The 23840-nt window shown below is 45.0% G+C and overlaps 1 protein-coding gene across 1 annotated transcript in view; it reads left to right on the forward strand.

Annotated features, from left to right (window-relative positions):
* The window catches only part of SHOC2 (SHOC2, leucine rich repeat scaffold protein), a 32227-nt gene extending 21755 nt beyond the window's left edge, over nt 1–10472 (forward strand). The window contains exons 4-8 of the mRNA XM_026050597.1: nt 2030–2218; nt 3405–3527; nt 5081–5218; nt 5737–5854; nt 7937–10472. Of these exons, the coding sequence (XP_025906382.1) occupies nt 2030–2218; nt 3405–3527; nt 5081–5218; nt 5737–5854; nt 7937–8145 (777 nt within the window). The 3' untranslated portion in view covers nt 8146–10472. The remainder of the gene's footprint in view (nt 1–2029; nt 2219–3404; nt 3528–5080; nt 5219–5736; nt 5855–7936) is intronic.
* Nucleotides 10473–23840: the final 13368 nt, after the last annotated feature.

Genomic DNA, 23840 nt, shown 5'->3' on the forward strand with positions numbered 1-23840 from the left:
TTAAGTAAATATTTTTAATGAGGAATCTAGGAAACTATGCAAAGAGGGGGGAAAAAAGCTAAATACGTTTGCAATTAAGCACAGCATTGACAGTAGCCAAGTACAGTCACTATTTTCCTTCAGATAAATTACTGAACAGGCATGATAGCATTTGGGTAAAACTGTCTTTTAAGAAAAAGCTAATGAGTGAGAGCTACAAGGCTGCTTTTACGGGGAAAGCTAAAGTAGCCCAACCCAGCAAGACACGAAAGCAACTGCAGTGTAATCACAAATGGATACCGTGAGAGGTGACTATTTGCTCTAAAATATATTCAGCCATAATAAAAAAACTCCTTGAGACTTGTGCTGCCTTCTGCACATGTATTTGCCAACAATATGTTAACACTTAAGCTGCTACTTTGCAGCGGGGGGTAATTTAGTAGTGCAGTCTGTCTAACAGGAAACTTTTTATTCATGATGCAAAGAGTTACATTTGCAGAATAAACCTCTGAATTTGAAAACATAGCTGAAGCTGCTGACAATGCCTAATAAATATTTTATCTTAGAAAGCTGGGCTGGGAGAAGGCAGCACTGGCCCAGTTCTTGTGGATGCCAAGAGCATTGCTCTTTATACTACCACAATTCCGTTTCTTCCCTTCGAATGTGTGTGCCTGATTACTCTAGGCTATTAGAGTATATTAGCTAAGCTGTTTTTTTGATTTTTGTATGGATGAAGATTTGAAAATGAATTTTAAAAATGCCAATATCCATTTGAAGCACTGAAGTGTGTTTGTAGCAGAGCTCAGAGATCATCTAACTCTAGGAAAAAGAGTAGTATCTGTTAAATAAAGAGTTAGGTAAAGGCAGGATTTCATAATAAAAGGTCATAATAGCTAACAAATAGATTTTAATGATTAGCACTGATTTAAAGATCTGTTGTTTGGTCCTAGGGGAGAAAACTGCTTCACTGATATATGCTGAAATGCCCTGAGATTTGTATTTCAATTCTTTGAAGTTTTTAGTTATGAGATGTAGACAAGTCCTACTTAATCCATGTTATTTATGGTAATATTAGCAAGCTATTTAGAAAAGGGAAAGTAACCAAAACTTTCCTGGTAAAAGCCTCAAAAGCAGACTCTTAAACTTCAAGATAAACACAGCATTCAGATTGTAACCCAGACATAGCGACATTAAGAGTACAGTTGGAATCATTATCCTGCTACTGCTCGTTCCTGATTGCAGATGTTGCATTATTTATGGCATATAATGCCATGCATAACTCTCTAATTTCTGTGATACTTAAGCAAATAGAGCTGAGTGCTAGCTGGCATCGTGATAAGCAAAGGGTGGTGCTTTAGCTGTAATTTCGCTCTCAATTTTCATCTCCATAGCTCCAGCAACTTGCTTGGCACGTAGCTGCCAGATAAACTCAAGAGTCCCTGCTGTCTAGATTTTTTAAGCTAATAAAATTAGGAAGAGGTGTAGAATGAGCCTGCAGAGGCATTGGGTAACCCGGGGTATCTTTCTTAACTCCAGGATTGTTGCTTTGCATTTTCTTAGGGAGAAAGAAAAAAGAAGTAGAGTAGTATTCCTTAGGAATATGCTTGAAGAGAGGGAAAAATATCTGGGTTTCTGATAACCCTTCTGAACCCTCCAATTCCTTCCCTTTGCCCTGTAGATGTTTCCTATAGGAAACCAAGCCCCCATTTGAAGGAGCAGCGTGAGCCGTTGGTACTCGCCAAGCCGCGCGCTCGGCTCTGAGCAGACTTTGGCTTTACAAACCATAGAGCTTTTAAATGTGAAATCTTTGCTCTCATGCATCTGTTAGTAGATAAGGAGAAAGGGAGAAATAACATAAAGCCCAGTGATTATGAGGGTGAAATTGTTGCTAACAACTTCTATCAAATTTAACACTGGCTTATGTGTTAGAACTGTTTGTATTTTGGGGATGCGCTGGAGGGGAGGCTTTTCTAACGAGGTGCATGCAGGCAAGGATGTGTGTTCAAATGAACCCCTCCGAAGTTCCTGAGTGGTTTTCTTCTCTCTGCAGGGTCTTTTATCCAGCCTTGTCAAATTGACTAGTTTAACACTGGCCAGGAACTGCTTCCAGTCCTACCCTGTGGGCGGCCCGTCCCAGTTCTCCACAATCTACTCCCTCAACATGGAGCACAACCGCATCAATAAAATTCCCTTTGGAATTTTCTCTAGAGCTAAAGTTTTAAGTAAGCTGAACATGAAGGTGAGACACGGACACTGCTGTTTGTAACGTCAATGAGGAGCTGAGTTTCTTATTCCATGTGTTCTAACAATCTTAATTATCCAAGGAATAAATTGATGACACTGAAATGGACTCGGGTGCTATAACATACAGCATCTCCATAGGAGTTCTGAGGAGTACTGCTGAAATGTTGATGATTTGTCTCTCTCTCAATTCAGATTTTGACAGGTTTTCCTGCACTTGAACAGTGAGAGCAACGTAGCCAATTGCAGAGTTCAAATGAGTTTTTTTTTTTTTTTTTTGGACCTATTCCTCCAAATCTAAGTTTGAAGACTTCTGGTGGTAGTTGCAGAGCACACAAAAAGAGAACCTTACAGCATACACCACGTGTAGTGAAGAGCTGAGGGAAAGTGATGATAATCATCTCTGGATTTGTTTTAGGTTCTGATAAAGATGGGATAATAAAACCTGTTTCAGCAGTAACCAAGCTTGTTTTTAAATATTTTTAGCATAAATGCTTTCTTAGTTTTCATTATTATTATTTAGCATGTGCTTGTCTGTTGTTCTGCGTGTTTACGAGTTTGAATAACCTACTTTTTTTTTTTTTTTTTTTTAGAGTGTTTGGTCTAAATCAAATTTCGTAGCAACGTTTTCAACAGTAACATGTTCAGGCTCATTTGAGATATGTTTGCTTCGAGCCATTAAGGTGTATTTACTGGCGGCTTTAGGGCATTGTTTGCTATGTTCTTTGTAGCAAATTTATGTTAGGGGGTTTTGCACATTGCTGATAGCACCTTTGCAAGTCATGGTGAATTTTCAGTGCAATTTTTTTTGTTTTTGTGTTTTCATTTTTATTATTTTTATTATTATTATTACTTATAATTATTATTATTTAAACCTTCATTGTATTCAACTCAAAAAGGACAAAAATATTGTTTTAACTATTGGGACATTTGAAATCTTGAGAATTGTGTACTTCTGATTATTTCACTTCAGTTCACGTTGGTAACACAGAGTTGATTCTGTAACTCTGATTTGCTTATTATGTTCTAAGGAATTTGAAAAATATTTGGCCAATTATAAAAATGTTCTTATCTACATTTTTATTATCAGTTTTTCATTTTATAAACAGTTTGTTTAATCCCTCAGATACCTTGTCGACCTTGTGTAAATGCAAGCCCTAAATGTTTGATGTGTTCAATCCCAGGACAATCAGCTGACCTCGCTCCCATTGGACTTCGGGACTTGGACAAGCATGGTGGAACTGAACCTAGCTACTAATCAGCTCACAAAAATCCCCGAGGACGTATCTGGGCTTGTTTCTCTTGAGGTGAGAAGAGGAGAAGTGAAGTATAAAAAATTAGGTGAATCTGTGCAACTAGGATTTTTTACCATTGGGTTTAATTTATGGTGTTTTAGGGTCATGTTGGAGAAAATGTCAAATGAGTATGAATATATATGTGGTTAGAATAGGCAGGTTTCATCTGCTTATGACTATTGTAAATAGCTTTTTGGATGTTCTTTAGCCTTCTGATGTGTCACTGTGCACAAAGTGTGTACACGTGTGTGTCGCTCTCTGTGTATATATCCATCTTTAAATAGAAAATCTTCTCAACAGAAACTTAGTGTTGCAACTGAAATGGATCAAACCCAGTTTGGGGCCCAGAGACACCAGTGTGTAAATGAAGGGGATCAAAAAGTTGAAGGAGTGGCCCCAGCTGAGGCCGTGGAGGGACTGAGCTGGACCTGGGGAAACCGTAGCCTAGGCCTGTCTGTGCTCGAGTCCTGTTTCCTCAGGCAGCATCTGCAGAGACAGTCAGGGACACGGAGGTGCTTTTTTTTGGAAGACCCTGAAACGTTAAAGGGAATTTGGAGCCTCTGTGAGTCGCTGGGGAAAATCTGCTAAAGTGTAATAGCAAATGGGGTGTTTGAGTTTGCCAGTTACCAATATGACTGCTCTGAAGCATTAATAATTTCCTGTAGTTTGATACAATAATGATACAGGAGGTTAATAGCTGCTAATTAGCCTGCCTTTCTTCTAAGACTCTTATTGATTTGATTGGGAAGCAGATAACGAGTGAGGGCTGGGGCTCGCAGGTGCCCTGCACGCAGGCTTCTCCATGCCCTTTTTCTCCATAATTAAGGAATCAAATACAGAGCCCAAACTTTGGGCAGTGTTTGCACAGCAGCAGTGCCAAATGTGGCGGGTGGGTGGCATCTTCTGTCCCTGCCTCTGTTTCTTGGTGTGTGTTGACAGCGTTGCTGCTCTTACTGTTACGCCTGTGTCTCAGGCCATAAAGGAAGGCCACTGTGATATCGTTTGGGGTAATCCTGAGTCTGGGGTGTTTATAATTCAACTTGGAAATGAGCAAAAATGTGAAAGGCTAATGTCTAGTGGAGGCTGCAGAGTGGTAGGAAGGTCGGTATCTACCTGTGCAGAGTTCTGCTGCAGTCCTTTGCTTCGTATGTTTGTTTGCTACTGAGGGACCTGAGGGACATGTGGAGGGATTAGGATTTTCAAGGAAGATTTAGCAAGCAAAACAAAGAGGCAGTTGTAAGGAATGATAACAGAGTGATAGGAGAATACAGGAAAAAATGTGTTTTTTTGGTCATTTGAAGAAATAAGATGTTCTTTTGGTTTTGTACTGCATTTACCATTATGCAAAATAGTATTTGAAAGAGTCTTATCATAAAGCTGTGTTTTTGTAACACTACTTTAGACTGTTTTTTAATAAAAATCATGTTATTCACTGACTTTTTTTAATCTTTTCAATTTGCCTCCATAGATAGATTGTAGACTCTTTATTATTTGAAAAATATAATAAGATTGTGACTTACTCATTTCTTTGCATTACTGAATTTTTGTCTCTGTTTGTTTTTAAGGTTCTTATCTTGTCAAACAATCTCCTAAAGAAACTTCCCCATGGAATTGGAAATCTACGGAAACTCCGAGAGTTAGATCTAGAGGAAAACAAACTGGAATCCTTGCCAAATGAGATAGCTTACCTCAAGGATCTGCAGGTGAAACTATAATTGCAGAGACAAACATCTCATGTCCTTTATTTACACTTTGCTGTTTTAATTATAAGCGAGTTTAATGAGGGAAACTATTCAAGGCATATATACATATATATATTTATATGAAAAACCAAGAGTGAAGCATCTCACTCAGCTTCCTCCAGAATTTATCTCCACCATTTCTTCTACAGATTCACGAACAAGTTTCAAAGAACTCAACCATGTTCTGCCATGAGTTCAGTACTACTGCAGGAATATCCTCTGATTTCAGTAATGTTCCTAAAAGCTTATATTTAGGATGGAAGGCACTTGTTTTATGCACATTTTTTTTCATTCACTGCCCTCTTCTTAATTTTTGTGGTGCTTGATAGAAGTCTGAAATGTAGAAGATGAGTAGAGCATTTGTTGCTCAATTACTGAGGGATAGAATCCATCAGTTATCAGCTGCAGATCTTGTTATTTGCTGTTATTTAAAAATACGAGCTAAACTATTTTATTTAAAATGTGTTGTTTTCTCTTAGAAATTGGTTCTGACTAATAATCAGCTGACCACCCTTCCCAGAGGTATTGGTCACCTTACCAATCTAACGCACCTTGGGCTTGGAGAGAATCTTCTCACACACCTTCCTGAGGAAATTGGTAAGATGAGTTTTTTTCTGGTTTCATGCAGTTCCTGACACACAAGATAGACATCTACTGCGCTTGCAAATAGAGGCCACAAAATTCATATGAAATTTCCAGAACCTGATGTGAAAAGTGTGCCACAGGAACAGCACTGCAGTCTGTGATCTTTATCATCCTGTTGAACTGTCGTGAAATGAATGATCTGTCTTATTTGCAGTGTTTCATGTAAAAAGCTGCCAAATGCACATTAACTTGGGATGGTGAGGGTTCTCCAGATTCTTCTACAAGATTGTGTCTCATCAGTGAATTCTTGAATATTCTTGCAAAAAGTTCAGTTTAAGAAAGGAAAGGAAATGCACTGGTCCTAGTCACTCTAATTTAATGGTGTAGACAAAAACCCGGTGTAAGGGATATCGTCAGCTGAAACAAACATTTTTGCTGATAGTCCTGCAATACTTCCGTTTGTAAAAGCATCATATTGTTTTTCATCTTGATGAGATGAGAAAAGGAAGTGAAGAGGAGGAGATCTACAGGAGGAAAGAGATGAGTAGGATTCTTTCCGTCTACTTGAGGCGTCCAGACCAAGCAGGATTCAAAGCACCAAAAACCGAGCAGACCAACATCTAAACAGGCAGTTGCAGGCATCTCCAGAGCATCATTCTGAGTACTAAAGTTACAGTGTCAAAGTGTCTTGGAATTAGAATTTGCTATAGAGGCAAAAAACAATGGGAGAACCAACACAAAGCAGATATGGTCAGAAATATAGGGATGTGCCAACGAGGGAAGCTGGGACGTGGTCTCTCTGTCTCAGCATCTCCAGGAAAAGCCATTGCAGCTTCTGCTTATTGTGAAGAGGCTTCAGAATAAGAAGGACATTAAACCACTTCAGTATGAAAGTGACCTTATAATTTAGTTCATGTATTAGTGGAGAGAGCTCTGATTCTTTGTAAACTACCTGCAGAACTTAAGTCAGTGTGAGGGTGACAGAGCACTGGAACAGGCTGCCCAGGGAGGTTGTGGAGGCTCCTTCTCTGGAGGTCTTCAAAACCCACCTGGATGCCTACCTGTTCCACATGCTCTGGCTGTCCCTGCTGGAGCAGGAGGGTTGGACTAGATGATCTCTAGAGGTCCCTTCCAATCTCAGTCATTCTGTGATTCTGTGAAATATCTTAGAAATACTATTAGAAGTGTAGCATTGATTATTATAACCGGTATTCGTAATATTACCGGACAATGGATGTTTCCAGAGTCTATGCTTCATGTGAAATTATCAGCCATCTCCCATTATTTCTTCTATATATATACTTTTCATCTTGTTGATTTTCCATGTCTTGAGCTCTGACTGCTCCTCTTTTTCTTGTGAAAAATGAAATAATATATTAGCTTACAGATGTTTATGATTTACAAAATAAATAATGGGGAGTGCTGTGGAAAAAAAAGAATTGAATGTTTTGAGTGTGCTTCAAAGAAAGGTATTTATTTTGATACTTAATTTCTGTGGAGGACTGGAAACCTCAAGAAGGAGGAAATTAATCTGTTTTCCAGATTCTGGTTAATCCATGTTACACTATCTGTAGTAAAGATGATTTGTTAAATTTGTCATCAGTAGTGGTTTTTTTTTCATCCAGGTTTGTTCTTCTTAATAAATTCACTGCTGTGCAGAGCTTTCTCTTTCTTCCTGTGGCACGTTATAGTTATATCTTTAGGTCTCTAATACATTGGTTTTAATTACTCGAAAAGTATATTGAAACTATATGGTATAAATATTGTCAGGGCTCTTGCAATTCAAAATTCCATGTGCCTGCAGTTGCAAAGGGCTAGACTGAATAATTGAGATTTAATCTGTCTCAGCTCTGTTTTTCTCTGTGCTCTCAGCTGTTACCTAAAGGAGCATTTTAATAGACATTTTTACAGAAAATTAAAACAAATGCAGTTCTACAGGTTGCTGTACTTGAAAATAGACGACACTCTGAGCATCGATTCTGTAGAGTAAAAAATCTCCAAGCAGAACAGACTTTTTCTTTCAAGCTTTAGTCTTAAAAGACGTAAGCTCTGTGAACCCCTAAGATGATTGTTTCTTTGTTTTGTGTTAACCAGGTACACTGGAGAATCTGGAAGAACTGTATTTGAATGACAACCCCAACCTGCACAGCCTTCCCTTTGAGCTGGCGCTTTGCAGCAAACTGTCAATAATGAGCATTGAGAACTGCCCGCTCAGCCACCTTCCACCTCAGATTGTCGCGGGAGGACCCTCCTTCATCATCCAGTTCCTAAAAATGCAGGGACCATATCGTGCCATGGTCTGATGCTAATCGGATTGTCCAATACACTGTACAAAATACAAACTGCATTAATGTTGTAATTGTCTGTGTGTATGTATATATAATATAATATGTCATCCATATTATATTATATATATATAAAGTATATAAATAATATAAAAAGGCAAATTTAAGACTGCATTATGTGTTTCTGCTAATAGAGGAATCATAGCCATTTAGATTTTTTTTTTTTATTCTGTAAAAATGCTTGTCTAAGTTTTCTTTGCTGAATTTGATGGAAGTTGTCTGAGTAATCTGGAATACCAGTTCATTTAAAGCAATTGCCAATGAACTCAAAATTTTAAATTTAAGGGACAAAAGTAGTTTTGCTTAGATTTACTTTCAGTTAAGAGAAATGTATAACCTTTATATAATGAACTTTTCTGTTATCCTCCCTCTTTTTTTTGTGTCAAAACCTGAAAGGGTGATGTGTCCTGAGGTTGGGATTTTCTTTTAACTTATTTTGAGATTTGAAGCAAATGGTGTTTTTATATTGTTTACAGTCAGAGTAAATCACTGGAGTTTGTTTTATTTTGATTTGCTCTGTTTTAATCATATCTAGAATTTATATGCCTCTGCTGATGAAAATTTTATCAACCGATTCGTGTACCACACTCATCAGAACAACTAGCAGGTGAAAAAGATGCAGTCAAAACAAAAGAAAAAGAAAGGAAAAAGGAGAGGAGGAAAAAAAAAAAAAAAAGCTTGAATTCATTTAAGTCTTGCTTCCCTGAGTTATCAGTTGCAGGCGTAACATATCTGAACTGAGCCTTTTGCGGTTGGTCTTTTCTAGCACAAGTAAACCTTTTCAGATTGGTAAAAATGTGGAGTTATTCTCAGTGAAGAGCAGTTTTCATTTTGTGAAGTAAACAATTCCATGAGGTCTAACAGTACAGCTAAGTGGCAAGGAAATAATATATATGTACATTTTTATTACAATGTTGAGTCGTAAACTACCACGGGCAGTTTTAAGGATTCCTTATAGTTCTGTACAATAAATGAATGTGTCTTACTTTTAAACACTGCAATATATGTAAGTTTTAAGGTTGGTTAACAATGTACTTCGGTTTTATATCTTGACTTGCCTTGTACCTCCTTCCATTATGGAACTTCTGTGTCCAAGCACAATATCTTCACACTGTGCTGTTTTGCTGCTGAACTAAATGCACTTTTCCCCACAGCTGGGGCACTTGCTTCAAAATATTCAGTTCAGTATCCTGAGTATTCTTTTTTTTTTTTTTTTTTAACTTCATCCTCTCTGTTTCAGTATTAAACCGATCTATTAAAAAAGAGGCACCTTTTTCATTTGTGCATAGATGTTGATCGCTCAAGAGAAACACTGTAAGTAGTGGACATTCAGTTTTATCTTGACTTTTGTGGTTGCTTAAAAGGCCGAAGATGCTTCAGGGACACGTACACTCTTGCTGCACTTGCAGGGCCAGGTGACCTCTCTGAGGAGGACAGAAGGTATAAAGCAGTTGTGTTGCACCCGTGTCCTGAAGAGCTCTGCAGTTTGCTCTCATTGCAGTTGCTGCTGGGGTAGTGCGACTTGGAGGACTGTGTGTTTTGAACAAAATCCAATCATCTGATGCCATGAAAAATCTCTTTCACGTGCAGAAGTTTGGGGTATAATATTTCTGGCTTTCAGGCATGCTTAATTACATATGTATTGCCTTGATCTAGTTCTTTCCGGCATTGTGGTCTGTTTTCTTACGTCTTTTCCTTAACAAGGAGTAAGTTTAAATGGAAGGCAGGTGGAGATATAAAACTTTAGAGGGCTTAAACATGCTGTAAAACTATTGTAGATGTCACTGGATTTTACTCAGTAATATCCTTTTCTTTCTCTCTCACATGCTGTCTTCCCCTCCCCATCTACTGTAGCTTCCAGTTTAGACTTTCGTTTCGTTTATAAAATTTCTTACAGTTCTGTCTGAAGTTAGTCTTTCTCAACCTTGAGATGTTGAAGTATGAAGATGCTGAAATGTGTAGTTCCAAGACGGTAATCTAACTTTTGAATTTACTGCTAAACTCATATTTTGTTCCCTTAGGTCACTAGGGGAAACTGGTTTGATTAATGGTTCCTTAAAGCAAAGGTGGGAACCCCATGTGTTTTACATTATCTTGGTCTTGTTCCATGTCTGCTCCTCATTCGCATTTTTATAAGAGTTGATGGGATGAAAATTGTTAGTTTGTAAATATGTGGGTTATTCACCTCATTAAGGTACATGGTTAAAGACTGTTTGATTGGAGTGACACTCTCTCACATAAATCCTGGTGGAGAAGTTGGCTATCAAAGTAGTGCTCGATACACTTGCTTAAGAACAAACAAAAGATTCTTTTCATTACACACAGGAATAAATAAAGCTATGTTTTAATTCATTATGATATTAAAAACAGGATATTTTTTCAAACTATCTTTGTACATTTGGTTGTTGCAATGCCAGATACTTCTGAGCCCTGTTGTAGGAATCAGCGTCACATGTTTTGAGGCGAACAATTTTTGGGTCTCTCAGGAGATGTGAGTGAAAGCTGTGAGAGAAGTTCTGCTACAGGAAAAATTCAAAAATTCTTTATCTGAAGTTTAGATGTTAAATGTGTCCCATGGATAGGGCGTAGGTGCATATAAATCCACATATATACATATCTGAATTTATATCTAGATCCATATAAATCCAGCTTTTGACAGCTGGATCATTCAAGACAGATTTGCATCCTGACATAACAGACTTCTGCGTTTCCCAGCAGTTGAATTATTAACTGGTGAGGTTTCTAGATTATATTTAATGTTTGATGACCTTCCCTTGGACATACGCAGGCTTATACACGGATAACAATTTGATTTTGCCTATTCAGTGAAAATATGAATAGCAAGAACTTCATCCTGACCAGAGTGAGTGTGTGTATAAAATACATATATATATGTATGTATGATATATATATATGTATATGTGAAATCATAGACAAGGTAGAGAAACTTAATTTTTAGCATGTCTGTGGTTAAATGGGGTACATAAGCAGGTGATTCCTTGAAAATTATATTAAAAATGTTATGAACCCCTTGATGAGCTGTTATCTTTCAGATATCCCTCTAAATTATTTTGAAGTGTGACAATCTTTAGTTTGGGTGAAAATCATGAGCTTTATAGCCTACCCATAGACAAAATATTATCACTTTGGTATGTGTCTCTGTGTACATATGAGTATGTGCATATACACCTGCTGTAAAAAGACAGATGTAGAGCATGGCATGCCCTATACAGAATCATGGTTTAATAGAAGCAGTATTATTGTCCTGTAGACTAGACAGTGTTAAGAAAATCTGTTCAGGTACAGAGCAGACTAGTGATTTATTAAATCATGAAAAGAAGGAATAATCACTGAAATCTGTGATTCAGATTTTGATCACATATTGCATTTAAATCTGCTGAATCAGAAAATTGGCTTGTAATTATTGGTTACAAAAATGTTTTAGTATAAATAGTATAAAACTATTGAAGTTCTCTCCCTAGACTGCTTAACTTCCTAAACAATATTGCCTATAAATGCAGTGAAGGAAATGCTGCATGTAAAGTTGGGGCACAGAGTTATGTAATTGGCCCTTATTTGTTTGTCACATGCTGTTGGAGACTTTTGAATTCATACTCCCTTTTTAGAAAGTTTTGTGTTGTAGAATACTTGCCTCAGTGCCTCCCTTGGTTAGAGGGTTTCTCTGCAGTTTTGACCATTTTTCGCTAATGTTGTGTGAGAAAGTGCATGTTCAGACTTGTTGAAGGTTGTGTTTGCTCATGTACATGGTTAGTAAAACATTACACTGTCTAACTGGTTAGCACTTAAACCCCTTCTGTCACCTGAAATTCAAGTACCGTCTTTAATCCTGGAAGTTTTTAAAAATACCTTTTATTTAAAAATTAGCAAACTTTATCAGATGTTATTTTCTCCTTTTATAAAAAACTAATTTCTGAATCAGTACACACTCATATCAGAGGAGGGTTTGTCTTCATATCTTGATGCAGCTAAGTATTTTTGTACAGTCAGTATCACACCTCAGTTGTATGGAATGGGCATGCCAGAATTGCTTTTAATTAGATGTGCAGTTGGCAGTAATTTGCACAGCACACAAACTCAAGGCACAGTAAAGACGATTACAAACAAATGATAGTATCTGCAAGTGGTATCTAACAGTTTTTGGTTTTATGCTAGCAAAGATCAGAAAATTATGTTTATTATTCTGATGTTTAGGTCTTAACCAGGACTGCACAGGAATTTGCTGTGGAAAATAGAAGACCACACTAACTTTGTGGTTAAAAGCTATACAAGAGTGTAAACAGTCTACAAAAAATGTACTTTTAATCTGAATTATTGTAATGTTGATTGTTATGTCTATATAAAAGATTGCCTTGCTTTTTTTATAAGAGTCATTCTGTATCAATGCATTCATTATAAATAGTATATTTGTAAATGAGCTGCCACTGAGTCTTTTCAAAGTTTTCTAGTGTTTCTAGTCTAATTTAACCTGGATATGTCATACTCATTCAGTGTCCCAAATTACTGCTTTCTCATGATATACTCAGCACTCTTTAAAAGATGTGTTTTCAAGTAAAGTACATTTTTTTCATGTATAGCAATTACAGAGAACTTCAGAAGTTGCATGACAGTAACTGCTTTATACATAGAAGACGTATAAATTGCACTTCTTTATAAAACAAATTTTGGTAAAATCTTTTACTTTCATTTTGTTATAGTACAGTAAGGCATAAAGCAAAAGGTAATTGAATAATCTCTCTCTTTGAAAGAGAAAATAAATCTTGAAAATGGCTTTTAGAGCAAAATGCTTTTCAACAGCAGCAGCAGCAACATGAAAATAGGTATGGAATTGCAGTGCCTAAGCGACAGTCACCTGTATTATTTAATCTTCTGGTTTAATAAAAGCTAGTATTTCCAAGCTGACATTTCATAGCTGTAAAAGGTTATCTTTTAACTCTGCAAAACCGATATGATAGAGGCTGTTTCAAGAAGGTCACGCTTACATCATGTTCTGCAAACAAGAAAAAGTGGTCGCAGCCTGTGAAGTCAGAACTGAAAAGGCTGCAGGAGCTCGGATGTGATGAGGAGGAGGAGGGCACCAATGTCCCTTGCAAGGCGGTTGTCTGACATGATGGACCAGGTTTGCAGAGTGTGCAGTAGTCCCTATTGCAATGATCTGAACATCTGTCCAGGTATGCTCCTGTCACACCTCTGCTGAGTAAAAATAGGAGAGGGTCTGGTCAAGCTGCTGCCTTCGAGCCGGGCATAATTCCCTGTTACTGTAAGTGAGCTCAGCACGGGCTAAGGGATGTTTGAGACTCGATCACGAGAGTGGCTCCTGTCCAACAGTGCTGGATGGTGGGCGTTTGGAATTGGGAGGATTTCCTAGGAGGGAGGTAGTGCCTGCATCATGGCATGCAAGCAGTAGCCCTTGCTAGAATAGGCAAATTCACAGAAAAAATTCCTTTTTTTTTTTTCTCCCTCTTTTTTTAATGTATGGGTGTATCTGGCTTCAACAGCATCCTATGTCTAATAATTCCACAATATAATTCAAAAGCATGCCCTGTTTTGCTTCAGCCCACACTACCTTATTTGGTGAATGCTACCTATATTATGATAAATTTATGAACACTCAATTTTTCAGTTCATCTGTTTTTTACTATTCTTGAGTTTCATCTGTTCTTTACTATTCTTGAGTTTATCCATTTATTTATAAATAATGATTCAATTAAAATCTGAGGAGTCTCTTTTCTCTGGGCCATAGTGCTGTTTACTTAGTTACTTAGCTTTCTCTTCAGACAGATGCTCTCCCAAACTGTGATAAACCTTGTAGACTTTTTGCTGCAGTTTTCCCGTCCCATCTCTTAATTCCTTGTCATTCTCCATGGCTTTCAGCAAGTTATTTTGTTCTCTGCACACTTGGCCTAGTTTGTGACATAAAAGTACAGTTCTTTAATGAAAGTAAAAGTTGAGTGGGTGATGAAGGTTGGTGCTAAATTCCAATGAGACAGTAATTCCACTGCGAAATGATGAAATTGGGGTTTATATCTCAGATGTCAGCCAGCTATTACTAGCATAGATTGTTTCCTCTGATTAATTGTAATACTTTCATTGCCTCTTGCGAGTAAGTTTGAGGGACCAAAACTAAACTTTATATAAGGTTTATAAGTATAGATTATAAATATATTGATTTATATTAGAGGATTTATACACTTGAAATCCTCTATTCATAGTAGTAAAAGGATTCTTCTTCTGTATGCTGGGTTAAGGGCCCATTAGTACTGGCAGAAGTGACTTTTGAAGACTCCTGTTGGCCAGTTTAAACTGCCAAAGCTCAAGATTTTCTGAAAGTTTTGAGAAATCGCTAGTGTTATGGTTTCTTTTTTTCAGTTGGAGACTGGCAGGGTCGACTTGTTTCATTTTTCTCCTTGAAGCTACAGAACAGCTATGTAGGTAAGAGATTCCTGTGGTGAAATCCCCCCCGATGTCCGTGTGAGCCTGGGGCGAGCATGCCAGGCACGGCCTCCTTCCATCCGAAGGATGGAGTGAACGTCCACCTGGACTCAGGAGGACAGCACGTTTTGTCTCTGAGAAAATGAAGAAAATATCAGTTCCTGGCCTTGTCCTGAGGCCTGTAAAAATGTCCAGGTGTGGTCCTAGGAGACTGCAGTGGGACACAAGGCTTGCACTGCTATGAGTAATGGGGTAGAAATGCTTTTCGATAGCGTGTGAAGTGCTCTGGGGTGGTCAGCCTCATGACAACGCTGTCCTGAGCGAGGGTCTCATTTCCACTAGTGGGAGCTACCGATTTAGGCACCTGCTGTGTGCTGAAGTGCTCAGCGGCCAAGTATGGGCCAAAGCCTGGACTTTTAACAGAGTTTAAACAGTCCTTTAAACTGCAGGCAGCGGCCGAGGGTGGCAAGTCGTGTCAGCAAAAAAGGTGTAAAAGGACTGGAGGTGGTTAGTGCGGATGCAGGTGGAGCGCCTTGAAAGCGGGTTCGTTTTGGCTTTGAAAGCCATCTCAGTGGGTCAAACAAAACAGGTGGTCTCTTCATAGCGGCCTTGCCTTGCTTAGGCCTGTGATGGGGGAGATGATTAGATTGCCGAGATCAAATGCCGGTTTCTGAGGAGGAGCCATCTGGAGCGCTGGAGGAGCAGCTGGCAGCGCGGCCTGCGCCGCTCATTATCCACCCGGCTGCCGCGCTACTATTTTTCCAATGAAAAACCTTTTAAGAGTCTTTAGAGATCAATCTGCTCTGCTGCCTCTGAGTAAGGCGCTATCTGCAGAATTGTGCACAAGTGTTCTCTTTTAAAAGCCCTTTCCACAGCAGCATCTTTTTCTTTCTACTGGTATCTCGCATTTTGGTGTCAGAATTTACCATGAGTCCTTAATCTGCTGTATGTTTGGGAGTTACTTCGCTTGACCTAGTAGTTAGTTGTCTTTTTGTCCTCACTGCAGCTGTGCTGTCTTAAGTGCCCCTAAACTCCGTGTGAGCAATTTTAATGGCAACGGGTGGTAAGTGGCACGTGGGTCCCCTGCGGGCAGCGTTTCCTGGTGTGCGTCTCCGATGGTTCTCGGCCACGCTGGGCTCCAGGGACAGCCTGCTGGACAGAGCGTGCGGAGCCGACTCCTGGGCCTGCAGCTCTGCCAGAGGGATGGCCTGGAGCCAGGTCACTGCTTCTGGTGAAGAAACTTGGGAAACTGGAGGAGGTTGGTGTCGCACCAGACGCAAAACCATGTTTGAAAGCAGCAGAACCTGCCATGGAAAGGAGAGGCTTTTCCAGCTGGCCTTGGTTCAGTCGCAAGCTCCTTCCATGGGACTCAGATCTTGTTCTCCAAGAAAGCCTGTGCTTCCCATGCTGGAAGCAGCACAAGGGGAACCAACAGGGACATTTGGGACCTTCTGGTCTGTGTGCCTGTCAGTGCCAGTTCCTGTTGAGAGTTTCCTTCCTTGCAGTTACAACCTTCTCTAATTCTGCAGGTAAATTGAGGCACCAGGAGAAAAAACAGCATTGGGGACAGGTGTCTGGGAGGAGGAGAAATAAAAAAATGCATCTGCTGCTACTGTGGGACTTCTTGCCCTGTGAGTGCACCAGGCAGCTGGTTTGAGAGCACAGGCAGCTTTTTCAGAGGGTCTCTGAGATAGCCGAGGTCTCTCAGAAGGGTTGGTGTCTGAGTGCTTATGGAGTGGAAGGTTTGGTCTGGAGGAGATATAAAGAGACAGCCAAGAATAAGTTTTGATTAAATAACAATTTCTATGGCCAATCTATGCCCCAGGCCATTTAGGAACAAGGATGGATGTCTTAGGTCTTGAAATGACACAGAACAGTTAATGCTCTTTAAACAGTTCTTCAGGGTGTATAATATTTAATAATACTCATTAGTTTTATTTTAAGAAAACCTCTGTGCTCCCACAGCTAAACTTAGTGAAATATTAATCAGGAAAATGACGTCCTCATTTCACACATGTTTAATTCCCCAGAAATGTTAAAAAATTTAGATTTTTCTTAAGCTATTTGTTAAAGTTGCAGCAGTGTCTTTTTTTTTTTTTTTTTTTTTAACCACACATCCTTTGCGATTAAGGAATGTTGAGAGAGGATTGTAGAGAGATGGTGGCTCCAATTCCGGAGCACGGTGGTGGCTGGACGAGACATCCCCATGTTCAGAGACCTGGGCACGCTGCTCAGCCGCACGTTGAGTCTGCACAAGACGGGTTCCCATCTAGGTGGCTCATCCCACATGGATGCCTGGACTGTCCTGGCCAAGCTGCTTGCTGCAGGGGCTAGGCAGACATCCCTAAAAAAAACACTTTTGAGGGGCTCTCAGCTAAAACCAGCTGGAATCTGGAAGGAGCTGCTCTTCCTGAGGATTTGGACAATGCTTTTAGTTCAGCTGAACTGAAGGGCTGCCAAAAGCCTCATGATTGAGGTTGTCCCGTTCCCCTGCCACTATATGGGATCGCACGGGGGATGAGGCTTTGGGGCGCCTGGTACTGTGTGACCACTGCCACCTCCCTGCAACTGTGACCCTGCACAGCAAAGTGGACTGAACTGGTGCAAAGAAGAGTTCAGCGAGAGTTCAGCCCTCACCATCTGCAGGGAAGCTCAAGCCTTTCTCACAAATTTTATTTTTCCTTTCAACCCTTCTGCTGCTAAGTCGCACTGACAGGCTGCATCCTAACTGAAACAGCAGCAACATCTCCTTTCCCAGCAGCCAGGGCTGCTAAAGATGCTGGGTTTTGTGGTGCTGTTCTCACCCCATGGACCTGCCGTGTCCTGTGTCACAGTGAGCAGCAAAACGCAGCGGGCAGGAGAGCTGGTGGGGCTGCAATGGCCTCCCAGGAAAGCAGGGGAGAGTCTGTTTGCAGCAGCAGAGATTAATCCTTGCTGGTATGTGCTCAGTTTTTCATGGTGCTTCAGGCCATGATGTGGATTGTTTTGCAGCTGAAATTTGTACAGCAGGAAAAAGGGAAATTGGAACCCCTGAAACACAAGTTGAGATACACGGTAATGCATCTCTCAGCAGCCAGACCTGCTTTTTCTTACTGCTTGGTTCTGATTAGCCTTGGTGTGGTGTTCCCAGGCAGGATGAACATTTCCTGGACAGAGAGCTTTTTTCTATTGCTGGAAAGCACCAGATAGTGCTGAATAAGTAAATAAATCAAAAGCTGGCGTTTAAGCTTAATTTGAGCCTCTTACAGCAGGGGGAAAAACTACCGTACCTTGTAATCTGCATAGGGATAACTATTGTAGGGAACAGCCCAGGCTTGATGATGGATTTCCCTCTATACACGATGCGTGTGGGGTCTGCAAGCCGCTGCGTGGATGGGGACCCCTGGTTCTGGGAAGAAGGATCCTGCCTGGAGAGCCGCCGGAGGACGAGCGTTTGTGCCCGCTCGCCCGGCTGTTCCCACCGCGGTAGGGAAGGCGCTGGAGCAGCCGGTGGCGGCTGGAGCCTGGGGTGGCTGCCGGGGGCTGCGTGTGCGGAGCAGCCCGGGCGCTGCGTGTCCCTGTGCGGAGCAGCCCGGGCGCTGCGTGTCCCTGTGCGGAGCAGCCCGGGCAGCACCTGGCCTGGCCACGCGAGCGGCTGCTTGGGGCCTGCGGACACCAAATTGCGCCTGGGGCGACTTGCTGAGCTCGAGGCATCCCCGTCCCCTCCGCTCTGCTGCGGCGCTGCTGCAAACCCTGGGGCCGCTCCTCAGCACCGTCTGCTTTTGCCACTAGATGGTGAAATAAGTGAAATCCACGGGAGCCTCCGTCCTTGCCCAGCCCTGCGGATGTGCTTGGCTGCCTGGGAGCCCAGCGATCTTGGGCAGTGATCCCATGAGTGTTTTTAAACAGCTCAGCCTTCAAGAGAGCGCTGCTGCCTGCCGAGCTCTTGGGTCTCTCTAGCCCTAGCGCGGGTCACTGAGATGCCAGGCTCCGTGGGGAGCGTGTGCCCCAAAAGCTGCCCCCTCCTCAATGGCACTTCTCTCTCCTTCCCTTTGACCACTTGGGGCTGCCATGGGATTCGCATCCTGCCGGGTGGCAACTGCAGCTCCCTGCTTGGCTACTTTTATTTCCTCTCTTTTCAGAGCTATTTGCTTCCAACCCTTTTGCTGGCAGCTTTGCTCCATCTCTGCCAAGAACCTTCCTGGTGCCATGTGCAATGATGAGGAGTTATAGAAAGGACGTTTCTCCTGGAGCGTTTCTGAATCCAATGGGGACTTGATTGAGCACTGCTGACTGCAGCCCCGAGCCAGCGGTAGCGCAAGTTGCGGATGCGGGAGGTGAAGATGAGGGGGGAGAGGGCAGAGACCTGTGGTGGGGCCCTGGGGAGAGAAACGTGAATGAGTTACTGCTGCTCAGCTCGGTAACTAATCGTTGGCTTGTTCCAGTCCTGAAATTAATTGCTTTAAGGAGCAGCAGCCTTGCTTTTTGCCTTCCATCTGGGCCAGCTCTGCTGATGAAAGGGACCTTGTTCAGCTGTGAAACTTGGTTTTCACTTAGGGGAAGGTTGCAGAGGAAGTTAAGAGGCAGAGCAAGGCCGTGGTTATTCCTGCCCCTGCTCAAAGTGGGGGTCCTATATGTGACTTGTGGCCTTGCTGCAGCACGTGGGGAAGGATGGAGGATTCCTGGATGGGAAGCTGGTGCTGGGACCTGCTGGGGTTGGGAGAAATTGCCCCTATCTGAGACCCTCGGGGACCCTGTGGACAGCCAGCAGGGCAGCAGACTCGGTGAGGGCAAAAGAGCACGAGCAGTGAATAAGCAACGCGGAGGCTGCACGAGCGCTGCCCTGCTCCTCAGCCTCCCCCAGCTCCACCGCACCGCCCGCCCTAGCACCAAAAGGTTTCTCTTGCCTGGAGAGCCGATGGTTCGGGGCTATGCAACTAAACCTGGCGGTTAAAATCCCACCGAATGGGGTGGGCAGTGAAGGAGGAAAGGCGAGCAGAGCTGTGTGAGCAGAGCTACGAGGTGCTGCACAAGCGCTGCGGGGCAGCAGCCGCGTGTGACCCAGCCCAGGGCAGCTCCCTAACGTCTGAACATCTGACCCCAGCACGGGCACCGCTGCGTGCCAGGGGATTAGGTGCCAGCACACAGCACTGTCACACGGATCTCCCTGCCGATGGCTTATTCAAATGACAGGAAAAGTACATCCAGCAGCTGAGCCCAGACAAACTCGGTGGAGGAATGTGGCTCTGTGCAAGCGTTTGCTGTGAGATCTGCAAAAAGAACAAAATCCACAAGTGCAGCATGAGATGGGAAAGGAAGATTTCAACATGTGTACAAGAGGGCAGAGCGCCTGTTCCCAAAACAGCTGGTGGTGACAGCTGGATGGGCAGTTGCATCAGGCAAGCTTGTGATTATTAAAAAATAAATATATAAAAGAAGATGACTAGTCACAGCACCTGCAGCACCTCTTTGCATGTGGCTTCTGGTGCTCGCTGACATCTGCACTACTTTGCCAGGACACTGTGAGTATCCCCAGCTGGGCCGTTTGCCTGCAGAGGAGCTCTGCCCCTTCCCAGCATATCCTCTCTCTCTCCAGGGTATTTTCCTTCCAGTTTAAAGGGGAAAGAGCAATATGTGTCCTTATTCTGTTCCACTTGGGTGTATCACAGCCCACTGTGCGCCTGGAAGAAATGGGGCCAACTTGGAGCTGCCACGATGGGCTGCTTGATGATTGCAACTGCACACGGAGCGCTGCAAGGGCCAGGATTTCACTGTATGAGCCCCAGAGGAGCCCAGCTACCCAAGCAAATCTTCCTGGTGTGACCTCCTGCCGCGGTGTGCGGGTAGCGTGGCCGGTGCTGGTGCCGGTGCTGGTGCCAGGAATGGGACCTTTCTGCACCTCATCTGAAATCTGCTTCTTCCACACGATCCCCCCGGGCATCCTTACTGACCGGCGGTGCCTGCAGCTGAGCTCTCCCTTGCCCAGGCCTGACAACCCTGAACCACACAGTCCCACCTCTACCAAGAGTCAGCAGAACCCTTGGCCCTTCTGTGTCCACCGCCAGGCTTTCCTATGTCAGAACCTCAGGGCTGCTCTGGAAAGAGGCAGTTCCTGGGACTGCTTGCTTAGCATGCTCCATTTTGCAGCCCTATTTCCATAACGATTCGTTCTGGACATTCTCTCCCCATATGCGCCCGGCTCTGCGCTGCGAGCAGCTCCGGGATCCCGCGCCTGTCCTCCTGCAAGGCTCTGTGCTGGAAGCGACGCTGCAGCTCGCCAGCAGACAGGTACCTAAATACGGAAGCCTGTGCCTAATTAATGACCTCAAACCGCCTGCAAAGACCATCCTTTTATGAAGAGCGTGCTCGAGGTGCATGTGCTGAGCAAGATCCTCCTGCTGCCCCTCGCACAGGGCCCGGGCTGTTCGGGATGGGAGGCTGCCAGGGGCAGCTCTCAGCAGCAGCAGTGGTCGTGTTGGGGCTCGTTTGTTAGTGCAGAAGGGAAGGGCAGCACTGCCCCTCACCCGGCTCCCCTGTGGGATGGCTCTGCTCTGCCAGGGAGCTGGTTCAGGAGAACAGAGAGAACAGGCTCTTTCTACGCTGGATTTGCACTCATGATCCTTATGATGTGTATCGTGTTGTGAGCAGCACACACTGAAGAGCTGAGCATCTGGATGCAAAAGCCAGAAGCTGGATATAAAAATCATATTTTACTATTTTTTTCTTCCTTGAAGCTTTTCTGTAGTCTTCCAGAGGCTTCAAATTTGAGATTCTTGTCTAAGGCCATGACTCTGAGAGTGGAGGCTTTATGAATCTTGCACATTGCCACAAAGCAGGGGCAGGCTCGCTAAGGTGGCCATCCCGTAGCACAGGGCACACTGCAGGTGGATGCAGAGATCCAGCAGTTTGGGGCTACTGTGTGTCTTGAGAACTGGGCATAGTCATGACATGACTTGGAAAGAAAACAAAGAGCAGGTTTGACATTACAGGGTCACTTTGCAGGCAGCTCTGAGCACTGCTCCTGCTCATGCCCATGAACACATGGAGATATCTTGAGCAGGAGGATGGTGGCAGTGCAAGGTGAGTGCTTGCTCGGGCAGGTCGCCTGCATCTCATCTCCTGCAGCCACAAGGAGAGCACAGAGCAGAAGTTGGCCCAGCCCAGCACCTTGTCAGTGCCCTCCCTGGTCTTGGGTGATTCTGAAGAAGCTTTGGTGAGTCTCTTCACCCTTCGGTGACTCCTCTTCATCAGTCTGTGGTTCTGGGTCAGTAGCACAGGCCATCTTCTAGGGCTTTGAAAGGGCTCCTTATGAAGTTGATCTTGTTTTCAGTGGCCATTGCAGTACTCAGCCCTGCTCTCCAGGCCTGGGGAAGATGTCACCGTGCGGTGGTTGTTGTCTTAGGCACAGACACCTGGGCATTCACGTGTTTGCTGAGAGCCCTGCAGTGTGCATGGCTGAGTGCACGTCAGCCACCTCGGGCTCCGTTTCCAGGTTATAAATGGCAGCTGCAGACTGTCCCTGTCCCGGGCAGAACAGCTCAGCGGCGCCAAGCAGCGCCATTTCCCCCGGTCCTGCCTGCCCTCAACGGCGCCTGCTGTCCCAAGCAGAGCCATTTCCCCCTGTCCTGCCCACCCTCTGTCCTGGCCGGCCCTCTGTGCTCTCCAGCTCTCAGACCTGCCTCTTCTCACCCCTGCTCCATGCCTCCTGGGTGCCTCTGGCTGCGCAGGGTGAGGCTCATAACACGGTGTGTGGGGAGGAAGGCGACGGCTCCCTCCATGTCACACTCATCGGCCCATGTGTCCAGCATGGAACCTCAATCGGTAGCACCAAGTGTCATTAAAGCCACCTGAAAAGGAGTGAGGAAGAAGAGGCCACGAGTGCGGGGGATCAGGACTGGACTGCTGTGGGAGCAACCTGTGCGCTCTGAGCTTCTAGGTACGTCGCTGCTGCTCCTTCTCTACTGGGGCTGCCTGGGCTGCTGGTGGCCCCCGGGCTGAGTGGAGCTGAGCCAGGGGCTGGAGCGGGTCCCTGCGGCTGGGCAGGGGGCTGTGAGCAGCTCCACCCCGTGCCTGCTCCTCGCGCGGGGCTTCCTGCGGGGCTCGGGGTGCGGGGCTCGGGGTGCGGGGCTCGGGGTGCGGGGCTCGGGGTGCGGGGCTCGGGGTGCAGGGTGCGGGGCTCAAGGTGCGGGGCTCGGGGTGCGGGGCTCGGGGCGCGGGGCTCGGGGCTCAAGGTGCGGGGCTCGGGGTGCGGTGCCCCTTGCAGTGCGGCGCCGCCACCAGCAGGTGCCACTGCCCCGCCGCGCTGCGGGGCCGCGCCGCCCGCCGCGCCCGGCCCGCTGCCCTTCGGCCCGGCCCGCTGCCGTTCGGTACCTCCGGGAGCGATCGCGGCTCCCGCCGCGCACAGACCCCTCGCTCGGGTTGCCCTGCGCCCCCGTGGGTGCCGGCACCCGGTGTCCTCCCCGGGGCTGCGCGCGGACACCCGAGCGCAGCCGAAGCGCGGCGGGAAGGAGCTGCCCCGCGTCCACCCCCTTCACTCTCCCCGCCCCGGCCGCGCGACCTGCCGTGGGCGCCGCTGGCACTGCTGGCACCGCTCTCCTCCCTCGCAGGCTGCCGCTGCCGCCCGGGGGACAGCAGGGGAGCGGGGAGGCTGCGGTGGGCACGAGGTGCCCGAGGGCTGCGTGCGGGACGGAGTGCGCGTGGGGCGAGCAGCGCGGTGCAAGGAGGCAGGGCGAGCGGCTGTGAGCGCTGGGCTGTGTGTGTGAGAGTGTGAGTGTGTTTGTGTGAGAGAGTGCGAGTGAGTGTGAGTGTGCATCGTCAGTGTGCACGGTGTGTGCTCAGTGTGTGCGCGGGGTGTACTCCGCGTGCGCTCAGTGCGTGTGTGGTGCTGGGGGGAGTGTGTGCACGGTGTGCGTGTGTGCAGTGTTTGCGTGTGTGCGCGGTGTGTGCACGCGGTGAACGTTCGTGTGTGCAGTGTGTGTGTGTGTGTGTGCGAGGGGTGTCGGTGCGTGCCCGGTGTGTGCGAGGCTGTTCCTGTGTTGTGTGCGCGGTGCGGGGTGTGCGCGCCCGGGGGCAGCTCCCACGTGGGGCTGACGCGGCAGCCCGGCCCGATGCGGGGCTATAAAGCGGCCGGGCGACGAGAGAGGCAGAGCAGCCGCCGCCGGCTGCCGCCCCGCGCCGCCCCGCGCCCAGGTAAGCGGCCCCCGGCCCGGGCAGCGCGGCCGATG

This window comes from Nothoprocta perdicaria, unplaced genomic scaffold (genome assembly GCF_003342845.1).
Source record: "Nothoprocta perdicaria isolate Ctin4 unplaced genomic scaffold, notPer1 scaffold_7, whole genome shotgun sequence".
In the NCBI taxonomy this organism is placed as follows: Eukaryota; Metazoa; Chordata; class Aves; order Tinamiformes; family Tinamidae; genus Nothoprocta; species Nothoprocta perdicaria.